Genomic DNA, 25,720 nt, shown 5'->3' on the forward strand with positions numbered 1-25,720 from the left:
TATTGGTAAAATTCTGGCTCGGGGACATAGGAGCCTATTAATGACTTATACATGAACTTACTCAGTTATTTGCAGCTGTACAGATGTCTTACTGATGGATTACTGCACTAGAAAATACATAAATGTTGACCAAAGGCCATTATGAATTATATGTGTAACCTTCATGAGGATCTACTGATGTAAATTATAGATTATTGCCTGTGGGGTTTCTTAAAAACACAGTCAGGCAGGCAGAATTTCACACATTAAAACATATCAATTTGAAAATAAAGTAAATATCTTACATCAGCAACAACCGAATTAAACCTCTGGGTGATTGGCACTTGTTAAAAAATGGGCTGTAAACATGATAAACTAAGTATGTGGTTGAATTTGTGTGTATAGTGCGTATATGAAGCACTGCCTCTCGAAAATGCATTGTTGAGAATATCACCCCCACCATACACGCACGCACGCACGCACACACACACACACACACACACACACACACACACACACACACACACACACACACACACACACACACACACACACTCCTCCTCTTCTGGAAACCTGTTCTGGAGGGAGTGACTTGATCCAGGCGGCGTCCAATTATATGGAAGCAGCACTTATTCCACTTTATTCCAAGCTACAGTTAAGTGGCTTGAAGCCTTCAGAGACACAGGCTTGTAGTATAAAGGCAGAGCAAGAGGCAGAGAGACGGTACCCATGTGACATGTGAACGGAAAGCTAAAGACAAAGGTAGAAATATCACACCAATACCAAGTGATACCAACAGCAAGTGAGGCGTCTGGCGGCGTGCAGCGGAGACAGAGGATGCTCCAAATCAAATCCACGAGGGCTTTTTTTTTTTCTCGTCTGGAAATTCACGGCTTCACATAAATGATTCATGAGAGCCTGTTTCTATTTCTAAGGGAGTAATTGCGCTCGCAGTGAGTTTCAGCTGAAGCCGGTCACAGACCAATCCGCAGAAAGACGGTAGTAAAGCTGAGATCTGAGTGTGGAGAACATTCCAAAGTCAATTAATTTGGGGAGTTTGATAAACGTTCCTTTTAACCTGCACTGGACCTCATCTGTCAAAGGGATCAACTGTTGCTGCAGCCGGAGCGAGCACAGAGACATTCTCCAAGTGTGTGTGCTCTCAGAATGGATGTTTGACCGTCACTTGGTCCTGCATGCAGCCACACAGCCGGTGTTGTTTAATTAACATGGAAGAGAGACTGATACTGTTGTTGATGCCTCGGATACACCTTCATCTGTCCTGATGTGATGCCACATTGTTGCACTGAGGAGAATGATAATATCCCACACCGCTGCCGGCTTTTTCATACTGGTTCATCATCTCTGTGTGTGAAACAATACATTTTTTCTTTGTAAAACGGACCAGTTTGGGCATTTTAACTCACTGGCAGACGTCAAAATTGACAGGCTTTTTGTTATAGTGACCTTGCCCGGTTTTGACATCTATTCAGCGGGAGATCATCATGCTGATGATGATGAAGAACAGCGGCATGGATGCGCATCAGGTTGATATCGATTCGGAATTTGAGCCTCACAGTCGGTCGCGGTCGTGCACCTGGCCGCTGCCGTGTCCGGAGGATTTCCCGGTGGGAGAAGAGGCGAGCCGAGGTCTAGCCCTGGCATCGGTCAAAGTGGAGCAGTACAACGTGCCCGCATGCCGGGCCGAGAGAAAAGGCGGCGCACCGGCGGAGATCAAGCATCCAGCCGGCGCCCCGGCCCCGGTCGTGGCCGCTCCTGCCTGCATGTCCGGGGCTGCGCTCGACGTGGCCGGCCAGCTGCGCAAAGCCAAGTCCTCCCGGCGGAACGCGTGGGGAAACCTGTCTTATGCAGACCTCATTACCCGTGCCATCGAGAGCGCCCCGGAGAAGAGACTCACCCTGTCCCAAATTTATGACTGGATGGTTCGCTTTGTTCCTTATTTCAAGGATAAGGGCGACAGCAACAGTTCAGCCGGATGGAAGGTAGGCCACATGAAAGAATTTTCTGACACCACATGGTGAAGGTTTTAGTGGAGAAGCTGCACTATATTTAGGCTTAGTCTGTGTCTGCGGCATAACTCCTTTTCTACATATTTGAAAGCCACATAATTGACCCCTGGTCTCAGCAATTTATGTCAGTGGCGTGTCCCCGTGTCACTCCACGCTACAGTGTGTGGAAAGGGGCGGTGAGCATGGTTGGATAAGGGTTCACTGGGTTCATCGTATTTAGGGTTTGCAGCCTGTGCATAGGAGTAGCCACACGGAGCCGAACTCCCCCTCTTCACGGTTCCCTTTGGGTAGGCAACAATTACGCGCTGTGACGCATTGGTGAAGTGTCCGGTTCCAAGCCTATATTTCTCTGCGTTATCGGGTCACACGGGGGACAAAGTGTGCCTCCAGTCCGATTTGGAGCGTCACCCATGCTGCCGGTTGGGTGCTCTGGATAAACCGTTTGGTGCCACCCCGCCCCCCTGCTATCCAGTGCGCGCACGTTGAATTACGCACAGGATGCGCGAAAGCATGGCACAAGGCGAGGGGCTTAAAAGGACAATAACAAGAGATGATGACATGGTGTCAGAGCAAACAGATGTAACTACAGATTATCCCTTAAATTCAAATTAATATGAGGTTAATCTAATAGATTGGTTGCTGTAATCTACTTAAATTTACCACCCGTTCTGTGTGAGGATTAATGGTCTTTGTTTCCAAGCCCTGTACTGGAGCATCCCCTCATACATCCTTTGTGTTTGGCAAAGTTTTGCTTCCGCATGCCAGTTGCTTTTTAAATGTTAGCCATCTAGAGAAAGACCAATCATTTCAAAAGATTTTGCAAATTGTGCACTAATATGTAAGTCATATCTGAACACAGTAAAAGTAAAAAATATTTGAATCAGATTTTTTTTTAGGAAAGGAGAAGGAAAAAAAAATGTCTGAAAATCCGATGCGCTGTTTCTCCACTTATGTTTTATAGTGTTTTGTCAGCGGTGGTAGTTTCATCAAAGGGCTACAAGGGTCAACACTGGGAATTTCTAAAATGCTGGATACACACTATTAACTCTAACCGTACAGGGGAGTAGCCTCAATAACTCCCTTCTTGTTAAACTCGCTTTTACTGCCTGACTGGCACTGTTCTGTTCAGGAGCATGAAAAAACAGATACATCACTCAACATAATGACAATCTTAAAGCTGGCCGTTAAAGGGTCACTCCAGTGATTTAGTATTTTACCTCAATAAAGTTGGTGAACCCACAACAGGCATACTGAAGAAAGAAATTCAAAGAGCAGAGGCCACGATATCCTGACTTTTAATCCCTACGATGGGTTGAGCTCCAAAAACACTTTGTCCTACAATTCCCAAAATGCAACTCAATAACATCTTTTATTAGACCCTCTTTGCTCCATTCCTTCAAACCCCACACCTCCAATTTGTAACACAGACTTTCTGTTAATTATTTTAAGAGTTGGGTCCAAGCTGAGATAACTCTGATGACATCATTGTGACATCATCAGGTTTTTTTTTTTCAAACTTTAAAGCTCCTTCAGGGGCCAGAGAAGACATTATACAATTGATTTCCCAGGCTGAGCAGCACGCACCATGACAAGCAAACTGGGCATCAAGTGTAAAATTGGTGGAGTGTCCCTTTAAGATTCTTTCTTGCTTTTGAGGTTGCGGTTTGCCTTCCTGTGTGTTTTGCTTTTCTGACACAGCCTGGCAATAGAAGGAATACAGAGAAAGGGGAAGCGCAAGTTGGAGTGGGATTAAGAGGCATTTCACACCATCTGGGTGTTTGACATTGAGGTGATCCAAAATCCTTTATCTGCTTCTCCTGTCATGTTATCATATCCTTACAGCATTTTCTGATAAGTGCCATTGTCTCCTTTCTTCTCGCCCCTCTCACAGACAAGGTTTTTTCAATGCTTTCCCCTGCTGCGACATCTCATTTGGCTCCATACCAGACTCCAATTGAGCAGTATTAAGACGCAGATTAATCTCAATAAAATCACCATTTGATTTAGGTCTGAGCAGAGCCGCAACAACCACCGTCCAATCTTTATGGTATGGGGGTTTTAAAATTGGATTTAAAGCGGGCCTTAATTCCCAGGGCCTTGTTTGTGCTGCCCAGGGATGCCCAGCTTGATACCTGCTCCTGTTCCAGCTTTGCGTGGAGGTTTTGATTGGCTTGGTCTGGCAAGGGAGCTGATTGGTGGACAGAGGCTCCAAGTTGAGGTGAAAAACAACTTGATTCAATCATAATAACACTCCTCAACAGAACACAAAGAGAGAGCAAAGAGAGGCACACACACACACACATGCACGCACATGTTGGACTGTAACAGTTGGCAGCGATTTTAATGAGATTTGAAACAAGCACAAATGCACACACACTTGGTGCAATATATACACTCATACGCATTCCTGTATGTTTCTGCTTGGATTGGGCAGCACTTGGGAAGGGGTGGTGGGTGGGTGGGGATGTACAGTATATGGATGGATGGTTGGATGGGGTGAGTGGGAGGAAAATAAGATCCAGAGTCTTGCTATTAAAAGCAGTCTTTAAGAGCTGTTGTGTAATCCTGTCTGAGAGCTGCTGCTCAATTCAGCCGCTGGGCTCTTTGTCTTCATCTGGGCCGGCAGCTTCTCCTGCCTCTTAATACCACACACACACACACACACACACACACACACACTGTCCTCACACACAGTTGAGGTGTCACTCACTTGTTTAAGTGTCAAGTCCTAAGGCTACAGCAGTGTATTGGATTTCTTTCACACGTTCACACACTTCTTGTGTCCAGCGATAGTGTATAGATTTAATTGTGATCACACACGCACACACACACACACACACATATATATAATATACATATACACACAGTGTTGCTTAAGCATCTGGCAGCAGGGTTACCATGATGACTATGTATGGATTTCTCTGACTGTGGTTCAGTAATTGCGGTCAAGTGTTTGGGCCATGTTTGTTATTGCATCTGAGGTGGGAGGCTGTGTTTGGTCGTATGAAGTGAGTTCAGTTCTGTAGGTGGTCATGGTGGTGGTGATGCGGGGGTCCGCGCTCACACACACGCTGTTATGTTCATTTCACAAGTGGCTCTGCGTGGGAATGGATGTGCGGAGCTGTGGCCTGTCTGCAGGCTGATTCGACACCATGCAGGCAGGTAGGAGCGCACTGGCTCTACCTGAAGGCTTTATAAAGGAGCACGTTAAAGGCACGTTGTGGGTGTATGACTGTTGTAATCAGACTGTGATATAATGAGCACACAGCAAACAAGCAGCAATACACATGAGGATCAATTAGAATTTCAGAAAAGCATTCATTCCTGCGTCCAACTTAACACCCTGTTGTAGCTTGAAAACACCCCCTTCACAAATCCGATGTGTAATATAGTGCCTGTACATTCATTTACTAACTCAAAAAAACAGACTTAGTATTTAGTTAGTTTCTTAACTTCTAAGAATTTGTTACATTTTGCATCCAACACCTGAGAGACAGCCACAGACATTTGTGAACATTAAGTTCAGTATCTAAATCTGTGTAGGGGAAGTGATTTTTATCAGGCTATGTAATTACTCATAAGTGCACCATTCTGTGTTTGGATCAATTTGACGTCTGTCAAAATAATACATAATCCCTGGACACCTGTATGTAGTCGAGTTCTGCAACCTGACCCAGACTCTCCAGGTCCTGACAAAGTGTAAGCTTTCAGTTCAGGCTTTGTGGGTTTGGGGTCATTTGAAATGTAACTTATAAGGAAAATTCTGTCCTCCACTCTGACTGACAGAAAGAGACAGCTCACATGTCCGAAATCATTCATTCACTACTCCCCATATAATAGGCTCTCAATAGTTAACTGTATAGTGAGCAGTAAATTGAGATTTTTGACACTTACATATCATTATCGTTTTTCATCCTCACTGACAGCTGCAGAGTCGCCTGACTATAATTTTTGCTTCTATAAAGTCAAACTCAGTGCATTGTGAGAGTGTAAGCAGAAAGTAACATACACACTATATTTTCATTTTTTTGAGGGCTTAATATGGAGCATAAATTTCATATATGCACACTCCAAAGGTGGAGAGTAAATACTGTGCACTATGTTTTGAATGGGTGAGACAATGTGTTTCATCAGCCTGGTAAGCCAGTAATGGATGAAATAAAGAAGAAATATAACTTCAGGTACAGATCAGGATCTCTGCTGTAGGCCTGTGCAGAGCTTTAGTACTCATGAAAAATAAGCTCCCATACACTGACAATACTTGCACAAGACAAATGTATTAAATTGCTGTGTTGTGATACAACACAGTTAGCTATCCAAGAGAATATAGAACACAGATACCTGGTCAGGAGTGGCAGAAGAGCAAGAATTTTAAAGGCAATTTACTGTTAGGCCAACATGAACCCAAAATAATCTGCCAGAGTTCGAACAGTTTTGGTACTTTTACATGAGAGTTGTCTCGTTTGTGTGCTTCTCACTGTTTTGAAGTGGGCAGGGCTTGGTTGGAAAGAGATTATATCAAATAACATCCTGATTATCTTTTCAAAATGTTAACTTTCATCACTGCTTATTTGGCCGTGTGAATATTTAATGTTATCTAAAAAAGCATACGATTCAAAAGCGAGCTTTCAGAGGCTTTAAGGCCCAGCAGGGGCACACGCAACACACGCAATCCAAGTTTTAAAATGATCTATAGGCAGTGCACCAAAACATAACTGCAGGTGCTGGAGCTTATTTTTGGTAAGTTTTACTCACACGCATTTCTGAAAAGAAGACATAATAAATACAAAAAAAAAAAAAAAAGATTTTGTGTGAAAATCTATGTTAGAAAGTAAATAAAATATAGATGTAGAAAGCACTTCAAATCACAATATGAATGTCAGCCCTAAAAATAGTCCGACTGACTTTGGATCCTGGATTACTGAGAGTAAAAGTGGATCTTTACCTCTAATATGATTCTAATCTGCTTATAATGCATCACAATGCACTTCATGCAAAGTATTACCGCCCACACTGATGGCCATCACCTTGTTCTGCTGAGATTCCACTTCTTTCAGGAGACAGAGACTAAAGTGCGCAGCACAGAGAGAGAGAGAGACAGAGAGAAAAAAGAAGAGGCAAGGAGACATTTTGAAGAACAAGGTATTATTTGTCCTGCCAATAAAACCTTTTTTGAATTGGATTCAGAATTGAGTGGGAGAGGGAGAGAGGCGGAAAGAGAAAAGATAGAGCGAGTGTGAGAGTGGTGGCGGTGGCCCCTGCTGCTGAGCACATTGATAGCAGCCTTAATGCCTGTGATGCTCCAGCGCCAGCCGAGACAGAGGGGAATTGGTTGGAGATGGTAGAACAGGCTTAGAGGGTTCCCTGTGCCAGCCGGCCTGGCGCTGGCTCAACAGAAAGCCCTCTGCACTGCTACACAGTTATTGTTATTATCACAAAGGCCCAGCAGAAGGAGAGGCAGCTCTCGAGTTGGCGGGCTTGGCGCTGGGTTAACCGGGGGCGGAGAATGGGAAGAGGAATTTGGAAGGCGAAGGGGGTTGGTTGTTGAATCTGAGACTATGATAAAACTCATCTGATCAGTCCTGTGAATGGAGAGAAAACAGTTGGGCAGAGTCGTTGAGGGCCTGAATGGAAAGGAGGCCACGCAGAGATCGACAGATTTTGATCCGAGAGGATCAGTTGCCTTGTCAGTTGATGCCGAGCTACAAAAGGCATTAGAATAGAACGTCGGCACATATCACTTCAATCTGGAGAAGGGCTGGGATGTAAACAAGGGATGCACCGGCAGTGGAGGCGGGGTGTTCACTGCTTAAATGAGTCATAGTGGTTGGAATAGAACATAATATTCTCGCCCTCAGCCCTCACACTTCAATCAGTTGGAATAAATCAGCTGGAATAAAATGTTGAGAAACACTCTACAGACGGAAATTCCAGAGAGAAAACCGAGTCCAGACACACAACAGTCACAGGCAGGCGGATCTTGGGAATTGTGCCTGGTGGTGTGTCGTAAAATGTCGGCCCAGCACACATTCTCTCCGCGTTGTCTACCAGACCTCAGGGCTTCAAAATCTGCTGGTGTCTGGCTCGGACGATGAGCGGAGCGCAATTCAAAAAACATTCAGTCCTCTGTCCTCACTGCCAGACTGTGACTCAGGAACAGGTCAGCACGTGATACTCTTACACTGCTAACATGGCCTTAAGTGACCATATCAGAGGCTTTCTATCGTCTTTGCTCCTTTTCTACAAATCATTCTCTATTTTTTTTTTTTTGCAAAGTTTTTAACAGTCACGTGAAAGCCACCCTGTTGTATGTCTGAAACGTAGTTGCATTTTGTCTGCTGCTCCAGGCTGCACATTGGCTTCAGTTCAGTCCCATATGACATGAAAACCTATTAGCTGAAACCAAGTTGAGTTATGTAATCTATTACAGTTACTCCTTTGGTAATATCTAACTTTGAGGATCATCTTGAAGCGTGAAATCAGCTGTCTTTGCTCTCAGTTTGTGAAGCAGGAAAAGCGGCATTTTTGTATTTTCAGCTCCCTAACAACGGATCATGTGCAGTTGCGCTGAGCGCTTTTAAATGCATACTGTACAATTTTTTTATTGTTTTGATGTGTTTTTCCTACTGCCATTGGTCTCCATTTTCATACAGTAAGAAAATCCATTGACCAATCACATTTACTTTTCATCAAGAGTAGGCCTTTTCAAAATCATGCTCTTATTTTGGCGAAATTTGCCTGTATTTAGCCTTGTACTCCAGGCAGTGATTGTTTCCCATTAACTTCCATACAATATGAAAATCTATTAGCAGGCTCACCAGGCTTACCACTCTAATAATGACACTAAGGCAGTTACTGTTTTACTACTTGAATTTGAACAAATGATGATTGATATGCAATTTGTTTGATTGAGCTCAAACACAACTGACGTAGCCTAATCCTGAACTATTATGAATAAACGTTATTGACAAAATGCAGATTTGAAGGTGATTAATTAGGCAACATAAGCAAGCTCTACAAGTGTGCTATGTGAGTTTGTTTCTATTGGATATAAATGGAAAACAATGGCTGCTCGGAGCACTTGACAACATTCATCCAAATTTCCAAAACACAACAGCACGCTTTGCAAAATCACTGTTTGTGATGTTAAATACAAGTGATTGATTGTTTACCATACTGTATGTAAATTGATAGAAGTCAATGGCTGCCTTGAGCAAAGACATGCATCCACAGCAACATCCACACTTTATGAAACTTAACAGTGCGGTTTGCAAAATGGCTACTTGCTGTGACTTCACATTTTCAGATGACCTTGAAAGTTTTGATGAGGAGTTACTTTTGAAAATACAGTCGTCCTAACAATCCCAATCCATCAAGTCACAGCAGCACCAAACTGATTAGAATCCCACTGGAATCAGAGAAAAATGTTATAATGTAATTATGCATCTGAAATTGAACTAAATTTTAATGTGATTAATGGCACAGTTGCTTCATAAAGTATTCAGCCCCCTAACTTTCTGCATATTGTACTCATTATACTATGCACCAATTTTAATAAATCATCATGCACTCACAGTGTGTTTATTTATAATGGGCTTTTGATGCCTTATAATGCCTTATGAGCACCACTTCAAGTAATGTGTTGCCCTGATTTTTACTGCAAATGGGATTAGTTTTTGAGTTCCTGCACACGCTAAAATGTGTTTGATAGAGGTTTGTATGGATCTGAAGATTCTTGTGTGTGTGTGTGTGTGTGTGTGTGTGTGTGTGTGTGTGTGTGTGTGTGCGCGTGCATCTGCTCTTGTTGTATAGCTAGGCCTGATGGGAGTCCAGGTCCGGGGGGTACAGCTCTAGTTAATAATTCAGATGAGGCTCATTATCAAGGCAGCGCAGATCTCTCTCTGATTCCACCTTAATTGCAGGCAGGATGTGCCTCTCAGACACTCTCAAAGTCACTCCCCCTTCTGTCTGCAGCTGCAAATGACTACCACACACAGATCCACGAGTTCTCCTCCAGACCTCACCTCTTCGCTGTGGGTCACCTCGCTGAGATCAGGCCAGTATCTTTGCGCCAGCAGGTGAATGGACATTTGGAGATGAGTAGAGATAAATCCCACTCAGAGCTTATGACTAGCACAGAGTATCGACTCCAAGGCCCGGCATGTGCGCCTATTATGAGTCACTTACATTTTTAATCAGATCTTCTGAGGGCTTTCTCCTGTTGGAAGGCTCAGCAAACTAAGATGGATGGGAAGTAATCAGTCAGAGGACAGCAGCTCTGTGATTAATGCTGCTGGAGAGTGAACCTCTCACCGCCACGCTGGATGACCTGGATCATGGCTTTTCAACCCCAAATTTTCTGTAGCGTTGACATGAGGAAGGCAGGTAAAAACAAGAGAACTGCTGCTGCTTGACAAGTATGATCAGACTTGAGTTTCATTTAAATAATGGCCTGCGATCACAGTGAAGGTCCTATTTCCACAGGTGATTGTACGAGACAATCAAGATTAAAATCAGTCCCACAGAACATATCTGTATTGCCTAAAGTATGAACTAACCCGGCACAACTTGCTAATGCCTAAAGATCTTTCTGTGAACAACAAATGTTTCATGCATCCATCCTGATGCTGAACGTTGTTTTTAGAGGCATTAGCAACAATTAGCTGTAGCCTGCAATTTTGGAGTCAAAAACAAATATCTGTCTGGAAATGGTAGTGTTGCTCTCCGAATTGATCCAGCCATGACATCTTTTTTTCATTGGGATGTAGGACTGTGATTCTCGGAGAGATTTACTGGACTAAAGGACACTAGACAATGTGGAAATGCAGCTCACTGGACGAACTTAGTTTGAATGAAGTAAAGAAAGTTGACAGCCCTGCAACCCGATGAGTTGAGGAAGGCGCCAACACTGCCAGGGCGACGGCTTTCATGCTGAAAAATGTACTGTATGCATTCACTATCCAGGAACCCCTCGAATGAAAGGATTCCTTTTTAAGTACTACGTGGAAGTGAGAGAAAAGAGACTTGCAGCATTCAAGAGAAGTTGTAGCATTTGCATTTTCTCACAGTGAGAATTTTCGAAATACAAACTGGATCACAAACAAAATTCTTGAATGGTCCAGGCCTGTCATACAAGTCCAGTACAAACAGATTGTCTCTTCACAAAGAGGAGAATGTGTTTGCTAGTGTGACATATGAGTGGTCTAAATGAATGCTAGCCATGCTGCCAGCTCTGTGATGCTGTACTTTCACACAACAGTGCTTTGAACTGTGAATGTGACCACAATGGCAACGCTAACATGCTGATGTGAAACAGATATTGAACATGTTAGCATGCTAACACTTGCTAATTATCACTAGACACAAAGTAAAGCGGAGGCTGATTGAAACTAGTCATAAACCAGTGTTATTAAATTCATTCATGAATGTCAACTCATCCAATAATTTGTGAGACATTTCACTCAAAGCCATGAATATAATTTTCGGGGAAAACCAAAATCAGTATGCTCATCCTATGAGGACAATGAATCTCTGTACCTAATTTCACGGCCGTCTATCCAATAACTGTTGAGATATTTTAGACTGGATCAAAGCAGTGACCCCACAGACATCCATTGAGCTATTCTGCTTGCATGGCTAGAAATAAAGATCTAATTAATTTAACGTGAAATCAATATGATGTGAGTATTTATGCAAGACAACTGGTACAATTCAGTCGTTGGAAAATTCTCACACTCAAACAGCCACCTCAGGGTCTTTATGCAAGTTTATGGCCTCTGACAGTCTCCACTGCATCACACATCACTGCATCACACACAATGTGATGTTTTCTCCTCATCTCTGTGACTGTCATGTTCCCTTGACCAACTCCCATTTTAGTTATGTGCCACTTTGAGTTCAAAAACTTTAATTTTGCCTTGAACTTGATGTCAAACCTTTCCTTATTTCTGTCATGATACAGCTCTGAGATGATGCGGTCTTGACAGCTGTAGTGAAGTTCTTCAGTTCTTTTTACTTTTGGGTGATATTTTTATGAATTAAACTTGCCCTGAACTGGAGCAGAACAGGTAGCCTTGCAATTTGGGTGTGTCAATTAGGACCCTATGATTTCTGTGATCCAGAAAGCACAGATGGAATGGCGGATGTGTGACTCTCAGAAGTGCAACCACATCAGTAGATGTAAGTTCGTTTGGCCTGAGTTTGTTGACTTTGTATCTGTATGCATGAAGTCAGGTATTCTGTTGGTCAAGCATTGTAAGGAACTTAGCCTCAGACCCATTTACCCGGTGTTTGAGCTGCATATGGAGGCTTTCCTGCAGAGAAAATAGTGCAATGTTGTGTTCCATCAGATTCATTGATATTCGTTTAATCTTGAATATTTTGTTCTGTAACTGTTGAAATTTTATTTAGCCACCACACGATTACACACTTTCTGAGGACATCATGTGCTTAAATCATAAAACTGAAAAACAGGGGTCACAAGATTTGGGAAAAATAAAATGGATTCTGGAAAAATTGAAAACTGATTTCTTGGGGTCGTAGATCAAATATCACAAATGTGCAACTATTCATAAACAGTTGGCATTCATCAGGCTGAAAGAAACTAATGTATGACAAGTTTGTGACTCAGCAGAGTTTTGTGAGTCCGACTTTGTGGTCCAACGTTTGTGTGAGCGAACCTCATTGTGGAAAGAAAAAGGTCCAGGATAAGAACCCAGGCGCGTTCTTGCATGAGGCTCAATGATGAGCCTCCAGAAACTCCAACTCCAGAAAAAGTCTTTACAAACTAACATGTGGGATTTGACACGGAGAACAACGTATTAGACAGTGGTAGAATTTCAAAAACAGATTTGCGCACAAACATGCTGAAAATGTTCAAATGAATGGCTGCGCTGTTTACGGGGGCATATTTGTAAAAAGCCACTCTCCATCATTTTACAGTACAATCAATCACCCTTAATGCGTATTGTTCTCAGCGTAGTTCAGTCATGTTCAGGTGTTGTTCAGCATCAATCAAGTCACATTCATTTGCTGGCAATTGAATCCATTTTCATTAAAGATGTCTATAATTGCACTTTGATCATAGTTGATAAAAGCCAGTTGAAAATGAAAGCCATTAGTGCCTTAAGAGCAGGATCATTTGCTGTGTTTCAAGCAGAGTTATTTGCTCATTGTCTTTGTTAACAAAAGTCTGTTAAAGCAGTTGGTACGCTGGGGAAGGTGTCTGCTAACGATGTCAATTTGAGCGCAGACACAGAAAAAGAACATGCCTATTGTCTATTGTCAGCACAAAGAAGGGTCAGGGAAGAGTATTTTCACTTAATGAATATTCATCAGTCCAACGGCATATTTGGACAAATTACAATAAAAGCCTTTCAAGCTGGAGCTGAGTGGCAAAAATTACAATCTAGCCATTTTGGAGATTATTAATCAAACATCATTAAACTGCTGTAAATCACGGCTAAGCAGATGTACACTACGGCATGTACAGATTGTACAACTTGTGTGTGTGTGTGTGTGTGTGTGTGTGTGTGTGTGTGAGTGTGTGGTGGCTTGCTGAGGGCGGTCGAGGAGGCAGACAGAGGTTAGCAGTGTAAGACGGCCTCTCAGCGGATTTCTGTGTCAGTTTGATGAAAATAGGTCAGGATTCAGAGCTCGGCGTTTAGCATTCTGCCCATGTGATGGCTGACGCCGAGCCTGACGACGGCTAGCCTCGAATGAACTCCAGACTTTTTCTGTCTCTGTTTCTCCCTCGCTCCCTCCCCCCTCTGCCTCCCCCCCCTCCCCACTCCTCTGTAATCTAAAGTCTGTCCTGTCATCCTCTGTCTCTCTCCTGTGGCTTCCATCGCTTCAAGCTCACGTAAAGAAATTCAAATCTGTGGCCGTAGATTAAGCCCGCTCCTCCTCAGAAATTGCAGTTAAATCCACAATAGTCTACGTCTGGTAGAATTTATTTGATTTAGATGTGCTTTTGAGTATTGTAGTCCCGCTTTTGAAGGAGAAAATAGATGTGCTGCAAAGTTTTATGAGGATAATATTTCAACCGGGCCAGCGGTGACCTAGCTTAGCATAAGGTCTACACTATGTTTGGTCACCAGTAGAAGGGCTTGATTTATTATTCTCCTGCAGAGCAGGCCCTCATCTCTCATGACTGCCGTGCTTTAAAAATGACTCTCTAAAAGGTGAATTCACTTACAGACAAGGCAGTTCAATGTTTAGCTACATCTGAGGCAACTGAGTCACAATAACCACCTCTGGCATGTGGAGAATTGGCTTTACACAAATAATGGGTAAATATAACAACTAACAACTCGAGGAGATAAGTGAAAAGACTGCTGCAAGGTCAATTCTGTTAAGTGAATTTTCTGATAAGGCTGATTTGTGTCCAATTAGATTAACGAAACAGAAAAAAGGTTGTTTCATAGCCTTCAAAACACTGTTGCCTGAGAAGAGTTGGCTGTCTTACCTGGCTATTAGCCAGCAGCTAATTTCGAATGAATCTAATTGTGAACATGTGACTTGTAGATGTCTAGCTAACATTAGTTTTTGCTCTGCTAACACCAGAGCCTAAGGATGAGAGGTTGCACTTTGAGAGGTTATCAGACTTGTCACTCAACACTACAACAAGTGCTAGCCAAATTGTTTTAAAATTTAGCACTTATTTAGTATTTTCTTATGTTGTGCACACAAGATAATCATCAAATTGTTAATTCATTTGTCATGGGATGATTATAGTAATAGTTGGATGTTTTGGATATTTGATGCTTTTATTATCTAAAGAGAAGACAGAAAATAAGGAGAGAGATGAAAAAAAGGTCACTTGATACCAGTTATTATCTTGTGCGCAGAAGGATGAAAATGATCACCTGACTGGACTTTAGAGGCTCTTTAGATAAGGCTCGAAGAATCGGCAAATCATAACAATGTTGTTGCTGTTCTACACCATTTTCATATTGTTAGCTTTAATGACCCCTTCGCTCTCTAAGGGCCACTAGCATGGCCTTTTAGCGTCTCTGATGTCTTGTTAACAGATCCATCAATAAACGAGAAACATCAAATTTCAACAAGGCTAAATACAGATAGAGCTACAGTATTAGTTGTTGGGTAACCACATGAATAAGCTGTGAAAAAAATAACTTCTAATGACCGAGACTCCCAGGGGCATTCAAAGTCACAGCTTCACTCGACCATGAGAACAACAGACAATGAAAGTAATCATGTCTGTTTATTCCTGCAGAGAGGATACACAACTAGCCGGACAAAGTCGCTGTTACTGTTACTGTTGCTGAAGTTAAGTGTTTGCACAGCTGTCTGTTGTGTTCATTCTCTGCAAAGTCTTATTTGACCAGTATCTGCTTCCTCCTGTGTCACCCTCTACCTTGTGAAGTGTAAGATTGCAGCTCCGTAACTGATTTATTGGCCCTCTGAAAGTCTGACTTCATCAAATCCTTGATACCCCTAGTCATATATACTGTCTTTGATGAGAGCCACCAAAGTCGATGTGCGGATTTAATAGCAGCATTAATCTGCCTGTTTAATGGTGTTGTTGAGTGGAAGGTGGTCACCACAAGATGCAGCACTAAAAGATGAGTTATAGGCCCAGCCGGTGAACGATGAAAGGGCAAAATGCAAAACAGCTGAGATGTGGAGGAGAGTGGCGGAATTAAACAAGGTCTTCCTCTACACTGTAGGTAAGAGAGGATGGATAGAGTGGAGCTAGTTACAGAACATGGTGTGAAATAAAAACATTTCAGACAGGGCTGTCAAACTTTGCAGCGCGTTGTCATCAGTCGCTAGGTGTTGCTAAACGCATGCCAGAGGTAGTAGGTATTTTATCTGTTTGCACGCTTTGTGTTTCTGCTAATTTACTGAGAACACATGATAATTGATTCTCATGTGACATTTTATGGGCTCGCGCAAGTATATTCTCTTCTCATCTCCTCATAACCCTGTTGAGCTAATGAGGCTGCTAAAACATATCTAGACCCAACCATCGTACACCTTTTTTCAGGTGTTTTTCAAAACAGTCAACCTTGTGGCAGGTTGTTTTTTGTAATGAGGCCCAGTGAGGACTATGTGCCATGTTTAATTGGCTGTGGTTAAGAATAAGGCTACACCAATATACTGGGATCAGAGCAGGCTTTATTATGGATTCTGTGCCTACAGTGTGGTCAAGCTCTGAATGGATGAAGCTCAGTGGAGGAATCTTACTAAGAACATTTACTCACAACATGTACTTGTGAGCAGTGGTAGAATGTAACTACTTGGTTCTAAGTACTTGTATTTTATTTGAGGATTTAATGCTACTTTATACTGTGTATTTACTATACTCAAGACTTTACATTCAACATACGAGACTGTAAAATCTGATTCATTTTTATGAATAGGATACCCAACAGTATATAAAGTTACAATTAGCTCCGTGTCCACCAGATAAAACATTAAAATGCTTTTTACACATTAATGCAGTAATAATAATCCAGTAATTTCATGTAACACTCTGACAGGATGAGTACTTTTACTTTTGATGCGTTCAATGCAGTTTGCTGCTGATACGGATGAACTTCTACTTAATATAGATTTGAAATGCATGCAGTGGAGTATTAGACACTGTGGTACTGCTCCTTTTACTAAAGTTAAAGATGTGCATACTTCTTTCACCAGTGGTTGTGATGTACTTGTACTTAACCTTATGCCGCGTTCTTCTACTTCAGTACATTTCAAAGAGAAATATTGTGGATTTTGCACTGTTTTCCACACATTTCTAGTTCTGGGAAGTTGTACTCAGCCTGTGAAAACAGTTGTACGACGTCCTTCGTGGCTCTGGGAAGCTCTGAAAAACAACCATGATGATGTCACCGGGACGGTATAACAAAATATGCTATCAAGTTGCATGGATCCAGGGTTTTTGGTGCTTGACACATATGAGGGACTACAAGTCAGGATATCTCTGCCTCTGCTGCTCTAATTTAGAGAATTCTTTCAAGTGCAACATGAAAATGCTGAAGGACCCTGTTGAATAAATGCAGGACTTTTGTATTTTTTTTTTTTATTGTAGTTTTGCTTCTTTCAGTAACACCACAATAATCAGATTAAGTCTGCCATCACTGATTGTGATGTGTTAGTTTCATTGACTGAACATTTGATCAACATTACAATTGATAGTAAGGCATCAACCTGATCTGAATCTAATAAGTCACTTTCACCAGATACTGTTAAAGCATGACTTTTAATAATAATATTTAAAAGTAAATTTTAATATTAATTACAGCATTAACTATTTCAGTGGAGTTCAGTATTAATGTCCCATTATGGTCTAAATGCTGTATCAGAGGCTTATTTGAGCAATATTATTCTCATAAAATACTGTCAATTTGCCTGCTTGGAGTTATTGACAGATGTGATGGCAGTTGAAGCCTACAGTAATGAAGCTGATGGGAGGACAGAGGGGGGCGGGATGATCGTAGCGGTGTGGTTGCGTGACTGAGCAGTGCACAGGCCTGTTTGTGTAATTCTCGTTAGACGGATATTAAAGACGCAGCACTCAGGCCTTCCCTCCGCTCTGTCCCTGCACTCCCTCTCTCCCTCGCCTTCGCCATTCTCCCTTTCCCTCTCTTTCCCTTTCCCTCTCCGTCTCTGCTAATGATCTGCTCCGCCTGTCGCTGCCTGGCTGACTGATGCCCACTGACAGCCCCACTCATGCGGAAAGGCTGCTCCCCTCCTCCCCTTCACACAGACACACAGATGCACACACACACACACACACACACACACACACCGAGTAATGAACTCCTACACATCCCAACGCTACATATTTACTATGCATGTGTGACACACATGCACCACGCACGCCAACTTGCGTAAGCACTCACAGTGAGATAGATAGATCTGCATTAACAAATCACGCCCATTTGTTCACTCACATGTCAACAGACATATATGTAGAGCAGAGGACAAACACACACACGGACCACACGGTACTCATCCTATATGCTCTACAGCATCCTTATGGAGCAGCTGACTTACCATCCATGCATTTTTATGCAAATGACAACTTATTGAATTAAATAGGCTGAATGAAAAGTGGCACATTTCAGTGAAATTCCTGCATTGTCGCAAAATAGTTTTTTGCTTGCCTGAGGCAGAAAACTTTTTTCTTGATAAAGAAATAATGTAATAAATAGAGATGGGAATGTATTAGTCATATGAATGATGTGGGTTTGACATGATAAGCTTGGTAAGTACCTCAATCTCAGCACTTAGAGTTGAGGGCATGATGTGTTGTTTGGAAAATGTTTTTTTTAACCCAACTTTCCAGCAGATATTTGTACTGTGTTACATTTAGTTTGCACATTACATTTCTCCAAGTGTATATAAGTGTATATGTTAGTGCTGAAACACGTTGATGAGTTGAAAGTTAACCTTCAATAGTTTTGATCTTTGATCATAACTCATTTATCAAGCAGAAATGCCAGACATCAGCTGGCTCCAGTGTCTGATATGTGACGATTTGCTGCTTTCCTCCACTTGAATACACTGGAAATTGAACATGTTTGGTTTTAGGGCCGTCGGTTGAGCAAAACAAGCAATTTGAAGACGTTCTAAGAACTTGTGGGGGAACATTTCTCACTACTTTGTGACATTTTAATGGTAACACTTTACTTCAGGTCCCCCTGTTTAGCATCCATAAGCAGTACATACACAGTTAATAGATGGTATAATGTCATTCATTTATACTTAAAAGAGCTGTTAGCTGCAGCCCGAGTTTGTATGTTTCAACAATTCAGAGGTGCACCAATGGATTTTGCAAAATAACTGCACAATTCTTTCACAGGCATATATATAGTATATATGCTGTAATATGGCATCTTCACGTAATCTCTATAGTTTCTTTCATTCATTTTGTAATGTTTATTAATTTCTTTCAAATTATGTCCTTTTTGTTTTTCATATGTCTTAGGATGAATCTTTGTGTCCCCATCTGTGTGGCCTCAAAGTTCTGCAAGAGTAACTTTTGTGTCTGAACACATCTTCATATGTTGACACCCAGTGTAGGATAAACAGAACCACCTGTTTGTCTCCTTGTGGCTGCAGCATGTGAATTCCTTTCCAAGGATCAATAATGTAGCGTCTCATCACTTTGCATTTGTAGCAAATCTAATCTGACACCACATATTTCTGCATTCACAAAAACTATTTATTCACTTCAGCCTGTCTCATAGGAACACAGCCAATTCATATCATTGTTGCGTCTCTTCAAATGTTGCTTTGAATTCACTTAACACCTGGATGCAGGGATTTAGGTTTGATTAATATTGGTTGTGATTGCCAACACTAATCCAAACATTTTTCAAACCAGCTGGTAGATGAGATTTTCTCCCAATATTAAATGTATTTATGCACACATTAGCTAATCTGAGATGAGGTAGAAAACACTCCAGTGGTGCTCAGAAATAAATCGTCGCCACTTCACATATTTAGCAACACCTCCAAATTGCAGCTTCTGGATGTAGCCTACTTTCTCAATAAAATAATAACTGAAAATCTCTCTATTCTTTCATTAGAGTGTGCTCAAGCACTAACTCAGTATTCTCCTGCTGCTCTTGCTCCTAATTAGTAATTGGCCCTCACTAATAATAAACAGTCATGCATATGGAAATCTGATCAAAATAGCTTATTTGAATCAATTCAGGGTAATTTATTCCCATAGCCATCCAACGTGGTATTGATCAACATGGCAATCAATCCATTATGTATCACTGGAAGACACTGACTTGTTCATATCTGATTTTTAATAAAAGGCCAATTTATCTAAGCGTGCTCGGCTCAGTCCTGCCTCAGCATCTCAACATCAGCGCCCTGCCAGGGGAGTTTCAGGGAGGAGAGAAATGAGGTCAGTAAGCAATGTGGCGATGCAGGGTGACACCCCTGGGCTCCCCTCAGTCCCAGCCTGCACACGGCCCACAATCCCCCAGCTGATGGCTCAGCCCTGCCATTACACTCAGCCGGGGTTACGCAAGGCTCTGCAAGGCCTTCTGGCTCTGGCACAGATTAGGCCGGGAGACTCGGCCAGGTACTTCACTGCTGTATGGAACATATCGGCTGGAGACTAATATGAGACAGTTCCGGATAGATACAGAGCATGCTGTTGTGGAGCATATGTAATGGAGATTATTATTTTCTTTCAGTACGTGGTGTTTCTAGTAGAATATGTGGGCCTCCTTTCTCATATGGCACACTTAATTAACTTATTAATAAATCATTTACTAATTCTTTTCAAATCAGTTACAAGCCATTAATAACAGCAACGTTTAAGTTGTCACACTCTGAAAAATCTCTCTTGCTGGTGAGTAATTAATAGGGAAATCATTAATAAATGCTAATGAGTTTTTATTTTCTAATAGGCCATTAAGTCTGCTTATGTCACAAATAAAGTGTAGTAAACCATCAGTTCTGCAATTACGTAAGTTGACAAATAATTATCTAATTGTTGAGAGTTTCACAAATTGTAGCTGACCCTTAGCAAAAGTCAAAAAAGTCACACGTAAGTTATTGTTGATTGATTCAAGTCTGCAGTGGAAATGTTAATAACCAGTTAATCCATGGATTGCAGTTCAGATACTCTGCTGCTAAAAAGACAAAACGAGAGTCTTGCTGGATGCTGGACTGATGAATGTTTATTCTCCATCTTAGAAATGTTAATTTGAAAAAAAAAAAAAAGTAATTCAAGGTCAACTTATAAGCTTTTTCTTCTGTGCAAATCTGTAGAAATGGTTAATATGTGATCTATAACACAGTGAAAAAGCCTTTGTAAAATATCTTCTAACTGGCTATTCCTAAATTTATAAAGTATAAAATACTTTTCAGGCTATTATCAACGAATCTAAAACAGATAATAACTGTGGCTGGCAGCTCCAGGGGTCATGACCTCTCTGAAGGATTGCAAGATAAGGCTAAGGTTTTACATGCTGCTTAATGGGATGGGAAAGTAGAAAAATGAGGATTTCGGTGTGTTGGTTGGTCCAGCAGTTTGGCCCACACTGAAATATCTACTGAAATAACTGAATAGATTTCCATGAAACTGTTCTACACTCTTTGTACAGTGTCTGACCCCCGCATGATGAATCCTAAAGACTTCTGTGATCCTCTGACTTTTCCTACAGCCTCACAGAGTTGCTGGCATGGCTGTGGACTCTGGTCTTGTGTCATGGTCCGGGCTTTATTTCTCATGAAATACTGCATCATGTTGCCATTTCAGGCCTCTCACAGTTGCTCAAACAGTCTGAAGGTAGTTAGCGCGTGTAAACGGCATGCTGAAATCATAGGTGGCGAAGGGCAGAATGGAGGGAATAAGCAGATGAAGAAAAGAAGAAAAGGCTGACTTCTTGTAGCATGTTGTGCCCTTCGAACATACATGCAAGTCTATCCGTGAATAAAAGAATGGAGCTCTTGTGAAAGATTGACACACACAAAAACCACCCACAAAAACAAAACAACAAAAAGAAAAACAAAATCCATTTCCATTTTGTTTCAATTAACAGGACGGATTCAAACTTTGTTAGCTACGGTCGGACCGCCGAGAACAGTGAAGTTACTTCTCAGTTCAAGAAAACGCGACGGCTTAGATGTGCAGCGGGAAGAACTTCAAGCCTCTAATGAAGTTTCTCGTCGACTCTTTGAAAGACTGAACGCTCTGCTATACTCCACCCCTCAGCTACCAGCTTGACCCCCCCCTTCACTCACACACATACACACATGTGCAGACGCTCAAACACACACAAAAAACACACATTCCAGCATCCCCATTAGCAATTCATGAGCAGCGTCTCATTAGACTTTAAGTTTTACCATAGGCCTCTGAAGTATATGGCTGGAGCAGTTATTAATATTTCATAGTCTCCCATTGAGGAGCTAAAAACGAAGTCGACCCGCTTCCGCTACAAAGTGACTCGCGCTCCTCTTTTTTTCTCGTTTTCTACTTCTTTTTTACCCCCTCTTTTCCCTGTTCGTTAGACTGTCTCTCTCTTCCCCTCTCCTTGCCGTTCGCTCCTCCGCCGCCGCCGCTTTCTCTCTTCAGCTTCCTCGCTTCCGATCCTTCTCTGCCACACAGACCTTAACTCAAACTGACTTAATTGGGCTGTCTTTGTTCTGGGAAATGTGGGCATACCTTCCCCTTCTCCCCAGCAGAAAGAGAAAAGAGAAGTAGAAAGTGAAGAGGGGAGGGAAACGACAGAGGAGGAGGGAAACGATGGAGGAGAAACCTGAGTGAACCCCAATTGCTCTGCGAGTACTCCCTGTGCCATGCTCGGGTTAGAGGGGCTCAGGGGCAGGAGGTGGGGGTGGGATGGGATAATGTGAACGTGTGTGTGTGTGTGTGTGTGTGTGTGTGTGTGTGTGTGTGTGTGTGTGTGGAGAGAATGATGGGGAGGGGAGTCTCCAGGGTTCACGGGGTGTCTGTCAGACTGGCAGACAGGAGCTCTGCCCCCGAAACAAACCCATGCATGAATAAGTCAATAAAGCCATGTCTGTGCAGTGTGTGTGAGTGTGTGTTAGTGTTTTTGTGTGTGTGTGTGCATATGTGTGTGTGTGTGTGTGTGACAGAGAGAAGGGAGGGAAGGGAGCATCAGATGAGGATGAGGGTGATGAGGCTTCTTGTTTCCCAGCGTCTGTGACAATGAGACAGACGCCACATTCCCTCGCAATGAGAAACAGACAGAGAGCGAGCGAGGGAGAGGAAGAGTGATCAAAACCAGAGAGAGAGAGGGAGAAAGGAGCGCTTTGAATTGGTTGGGACAGTTACAGCATGTTTGCACATTGCACGAAATTGGTTGGAAGCAAAAGTATGTGGGAATATGCTCTGTGCTGCATATGTGTGTGTGTGTGTGTGTGTGTGAGTGTGTGTGTGTGTGTGTTAGGGTTGAGATCAGGCCTCAGACTGAGACTCGAACCCGGATGAACCCAGCTGAGCCCGACTAGTGCTGCCGAATGTGGCACTCCGACCCGATGCCACGTTTTTGTCATTCCTTTTTCAAAGACAAAGAGATATGTGTAGTTCACACTGATTAAAGGCAAAAAACACTGCCAAAAGTATGTGGACAGCCAAACGTCACAGCCAAATGTGATAGTTGAACGCGTCGTTCCAAAACCAGGGCCATTAATCTCCTACTAGATATTGGCAGAGCCTGGCTGGTGGGATTTGCTCCCATTCAGCAGCAATAGCAGTAGAGAGGTCCAACAGTGATGTTGGGTGATGAGATCGGGCTTACAGTCAGCGGTCAAAGGTGTTGGATGGGGTTGAGGTCAAGCTTCTGTGCAGGTCAAGTTCAAACTATTGTCTAAAATCTCATTGTGTCATTTCCCTTAATTTGAACTAAGATGTCCTCTTTGGCCTTGGACTTACTAAAATGTTGCCAATGAGCATAATCAGCACAGTTTTGCCGAATCACCCAATATAAACGTTCTGTCCAACAATAGGGTCGGACACACATGGACATGGATGATTTAGTACAATCAGAGAGAGAAATTTCTTAATAAAAAACATTTGAAAATAAAGCGGAACCTGCCCCGAATCTGGATATGCAGCAAAACCCGTTCCACAACCCGACCTGGACCTGATCCCAAATCTCATTCTGTGTCTGATTCAGTTGAGGTAGCAGAGCTCTAAAGGGGGTAGAGGGTGGTGAGAGGTAAGATCTTTAGGTGTTTAGCAGTTCTGCAAGAATAGCTCCCTTGACAAATGTGTACTCCTCAATGTGACAAAGCAGTCCAAGGCAATGAGAAGAATGATTTAATAAGATCCAATGAAGTCAGGGAGGGAAAAAAGAACCAGAGGAAAAGAAAAGAGATGTGGGGAGGAGGGAGGGGGTGAGACAGTGACACAGAGAAAGAAATGGAGGATGGAAACAATTCAGTGTCCTTGGAAACCCATAAGGCTAATTTGAATTTGAGACTGAGGACTTCTTCTCTCTTCGTTTGCCTCGTATGACCTCCTCCTCGCCCTTCTTCTGCGCTCCCCAATCAGTTTAATCTCTCTTTGCTCATCCCTCCCAGATGCTCTTCCTCTCTCTCTCTCTCTCTCTCTCTCTCTTTTCTCTGCCTCCCATCCGTCGTTCATTACCGCTCACTCTCACCAAAGCAGATTTCTTTCCATGACGGATGGGCTCTGTGAACGCTCGTCCAAAAGCTCTGTCAGATCTTCTGCTGGTGTAGTAAAAGCTGAGAGGCAGACGGTTCAGTCAGGGACATGCGTGGCATTATGGGGCAGGGATTGAGGGAGTCAAGAGGGGTTTTGGTTTGGGGGTACTTAGCGTCATTTTGGCGTCTTTGTCAACGCCTGGATCTAGTTGTGGTCGGCGAGGCAGCGACCATGTTAGCATGGGAAAGCTGCTGCATGCACATCGGCGCTTTCAAAAGAAGGGGGGGGGCTTTTTTTTTTTTTCAAGGTCTCCCTCTTTCCCTGCTCTCACCCCATCAATTTTCTCTGTGCATTATTTCTACAGTCTCTGTGGCTCTCCAGCAAGCCCGCTGCCTCGCAGGCATCTTTACAAGTCCTCCTCTTTCAACGTCTTAACCATAACCCCCTCCAGCCTTTCTCTCCTCACTTCATTCTGCCCTCACTTTTCCTCCCCATCTCTTTTTCTCTCTCTGTCTACGATGGTCATGTCTCATGGGGGAAGACAGTTGGCAGGATGCAGGCTTGCTGCCATGGCAACAGGAACCCTCCCTCTCCCTAAGGTCTCCTTAGCAACTAGTAGCTTGGCATTGTAGTAATGAGCCGGCCCAGCATGCCATGCTAGCGAGGCACGAGATGTGTGTGTGTGTGTGTGTGTGTGTGTGTGTGTGTGTGTGGCTTTGTCTTTGCAAGGGTGATACGCACACTGTCAAAGTAGGGTTTCACTTCTGTTGTGATGTCAATTAATAATACAGGATTAGAAGTTCTGTAAAATTTATGTTCTGTGAACATATATAACCTTTCCGCCTGCCTCTCATCAGTTTCTTGTCATTTTCCCAGATTGCATCCGCTAAATGGATATGTATAGCCTCATCCTGGAAGAATGACAGTCAGCACCCATCACAGAGAAGAGCATCTGACTTTTTTCCCTTTAAAATCGGCTCACTTTGAAAGAGCACATCTAATGAAAGATGTGCTCCTCTTAAAAGAAATGTGAGTTCTTAAAAAGTGACAGTGTAAATTGGCAAAATTATATACTAGGAAAAAAATAATCAATCTCAAGTCACATTCCCGTGAATTTTTGAATAAAGTAGGACTAATTGATTCAAAAGATACTGTGAAGTATTTATTGTAGGCAATGAGCATGCATTCATCTTTTAAATTTGCCATCATTACCATTCCTATCGAGATTTGGTATTTGAGTGTGGGCCCCAAAGCAGGTATTAGATTACAGAGAAGCAATTAAAGATGAAGCTAATGATGATCCATTATGAACAGAGGCATACCACCAAGTTGCAGTGAAACATGATCCAAACAGATCTGTGTATGTGTTTCGCTTTGCTATCAGAGGCCATTGTGGAGATGCTAGTGATTTACTGAACTGTACCAGTTTTCAGTACATTGATGTGATGTTCTTGGTTCTAGAATCACAATCTCATCCAAAATGTCACCCGCACTTTTAAAATCTAATGTAGTTATTGTTCAGCTGAAAAGACCTTTTGGATCTTAATACTACACTCCAGTATCAAATATATGTTGA

At 42.5% G+C, this 25,720-nt stretch overlaps 1 protein-coding gene across 1 annotated transcript in view; it reads left to right on the forward strand.

The window, feature by feature from the left end:
• Positions 1-679: 679 nt before the first annotated feature.
• foxo6b (forkhead box O6 b) overlaps positions 680-25,720 on the forward strand; it is a 41,531-nt gene continuing 16,490 nt past the window's right edge. Inside the window, exon 1 of the mRNA XM_076754743.1 lies at positions 680-1,982. Coding sequence (XP_076610858.1) covers positions 1,485-1,982 — 498 coding nt within the window. The 5' untranslated portion in view covers positions 680-1,484. The remainder of the gene's footprint in view (positions 1,983-25,720) is intronic.

The sequence above is a fragment of the Chaetodon auriga genome, chromosome 17 (assembly GCF_051107435.1).
Source record: "Chaetodon auriga isolate fChaAug3 chromosome 17, fChaAug3.hap1, whole genome shotgun sequence".
NCBI lineage: Eukaryota > Metazoa > Chordata > Actinopteri > Chaetodontiformes > Chaetodontidae > Chaetodon > Chaetodon auriga.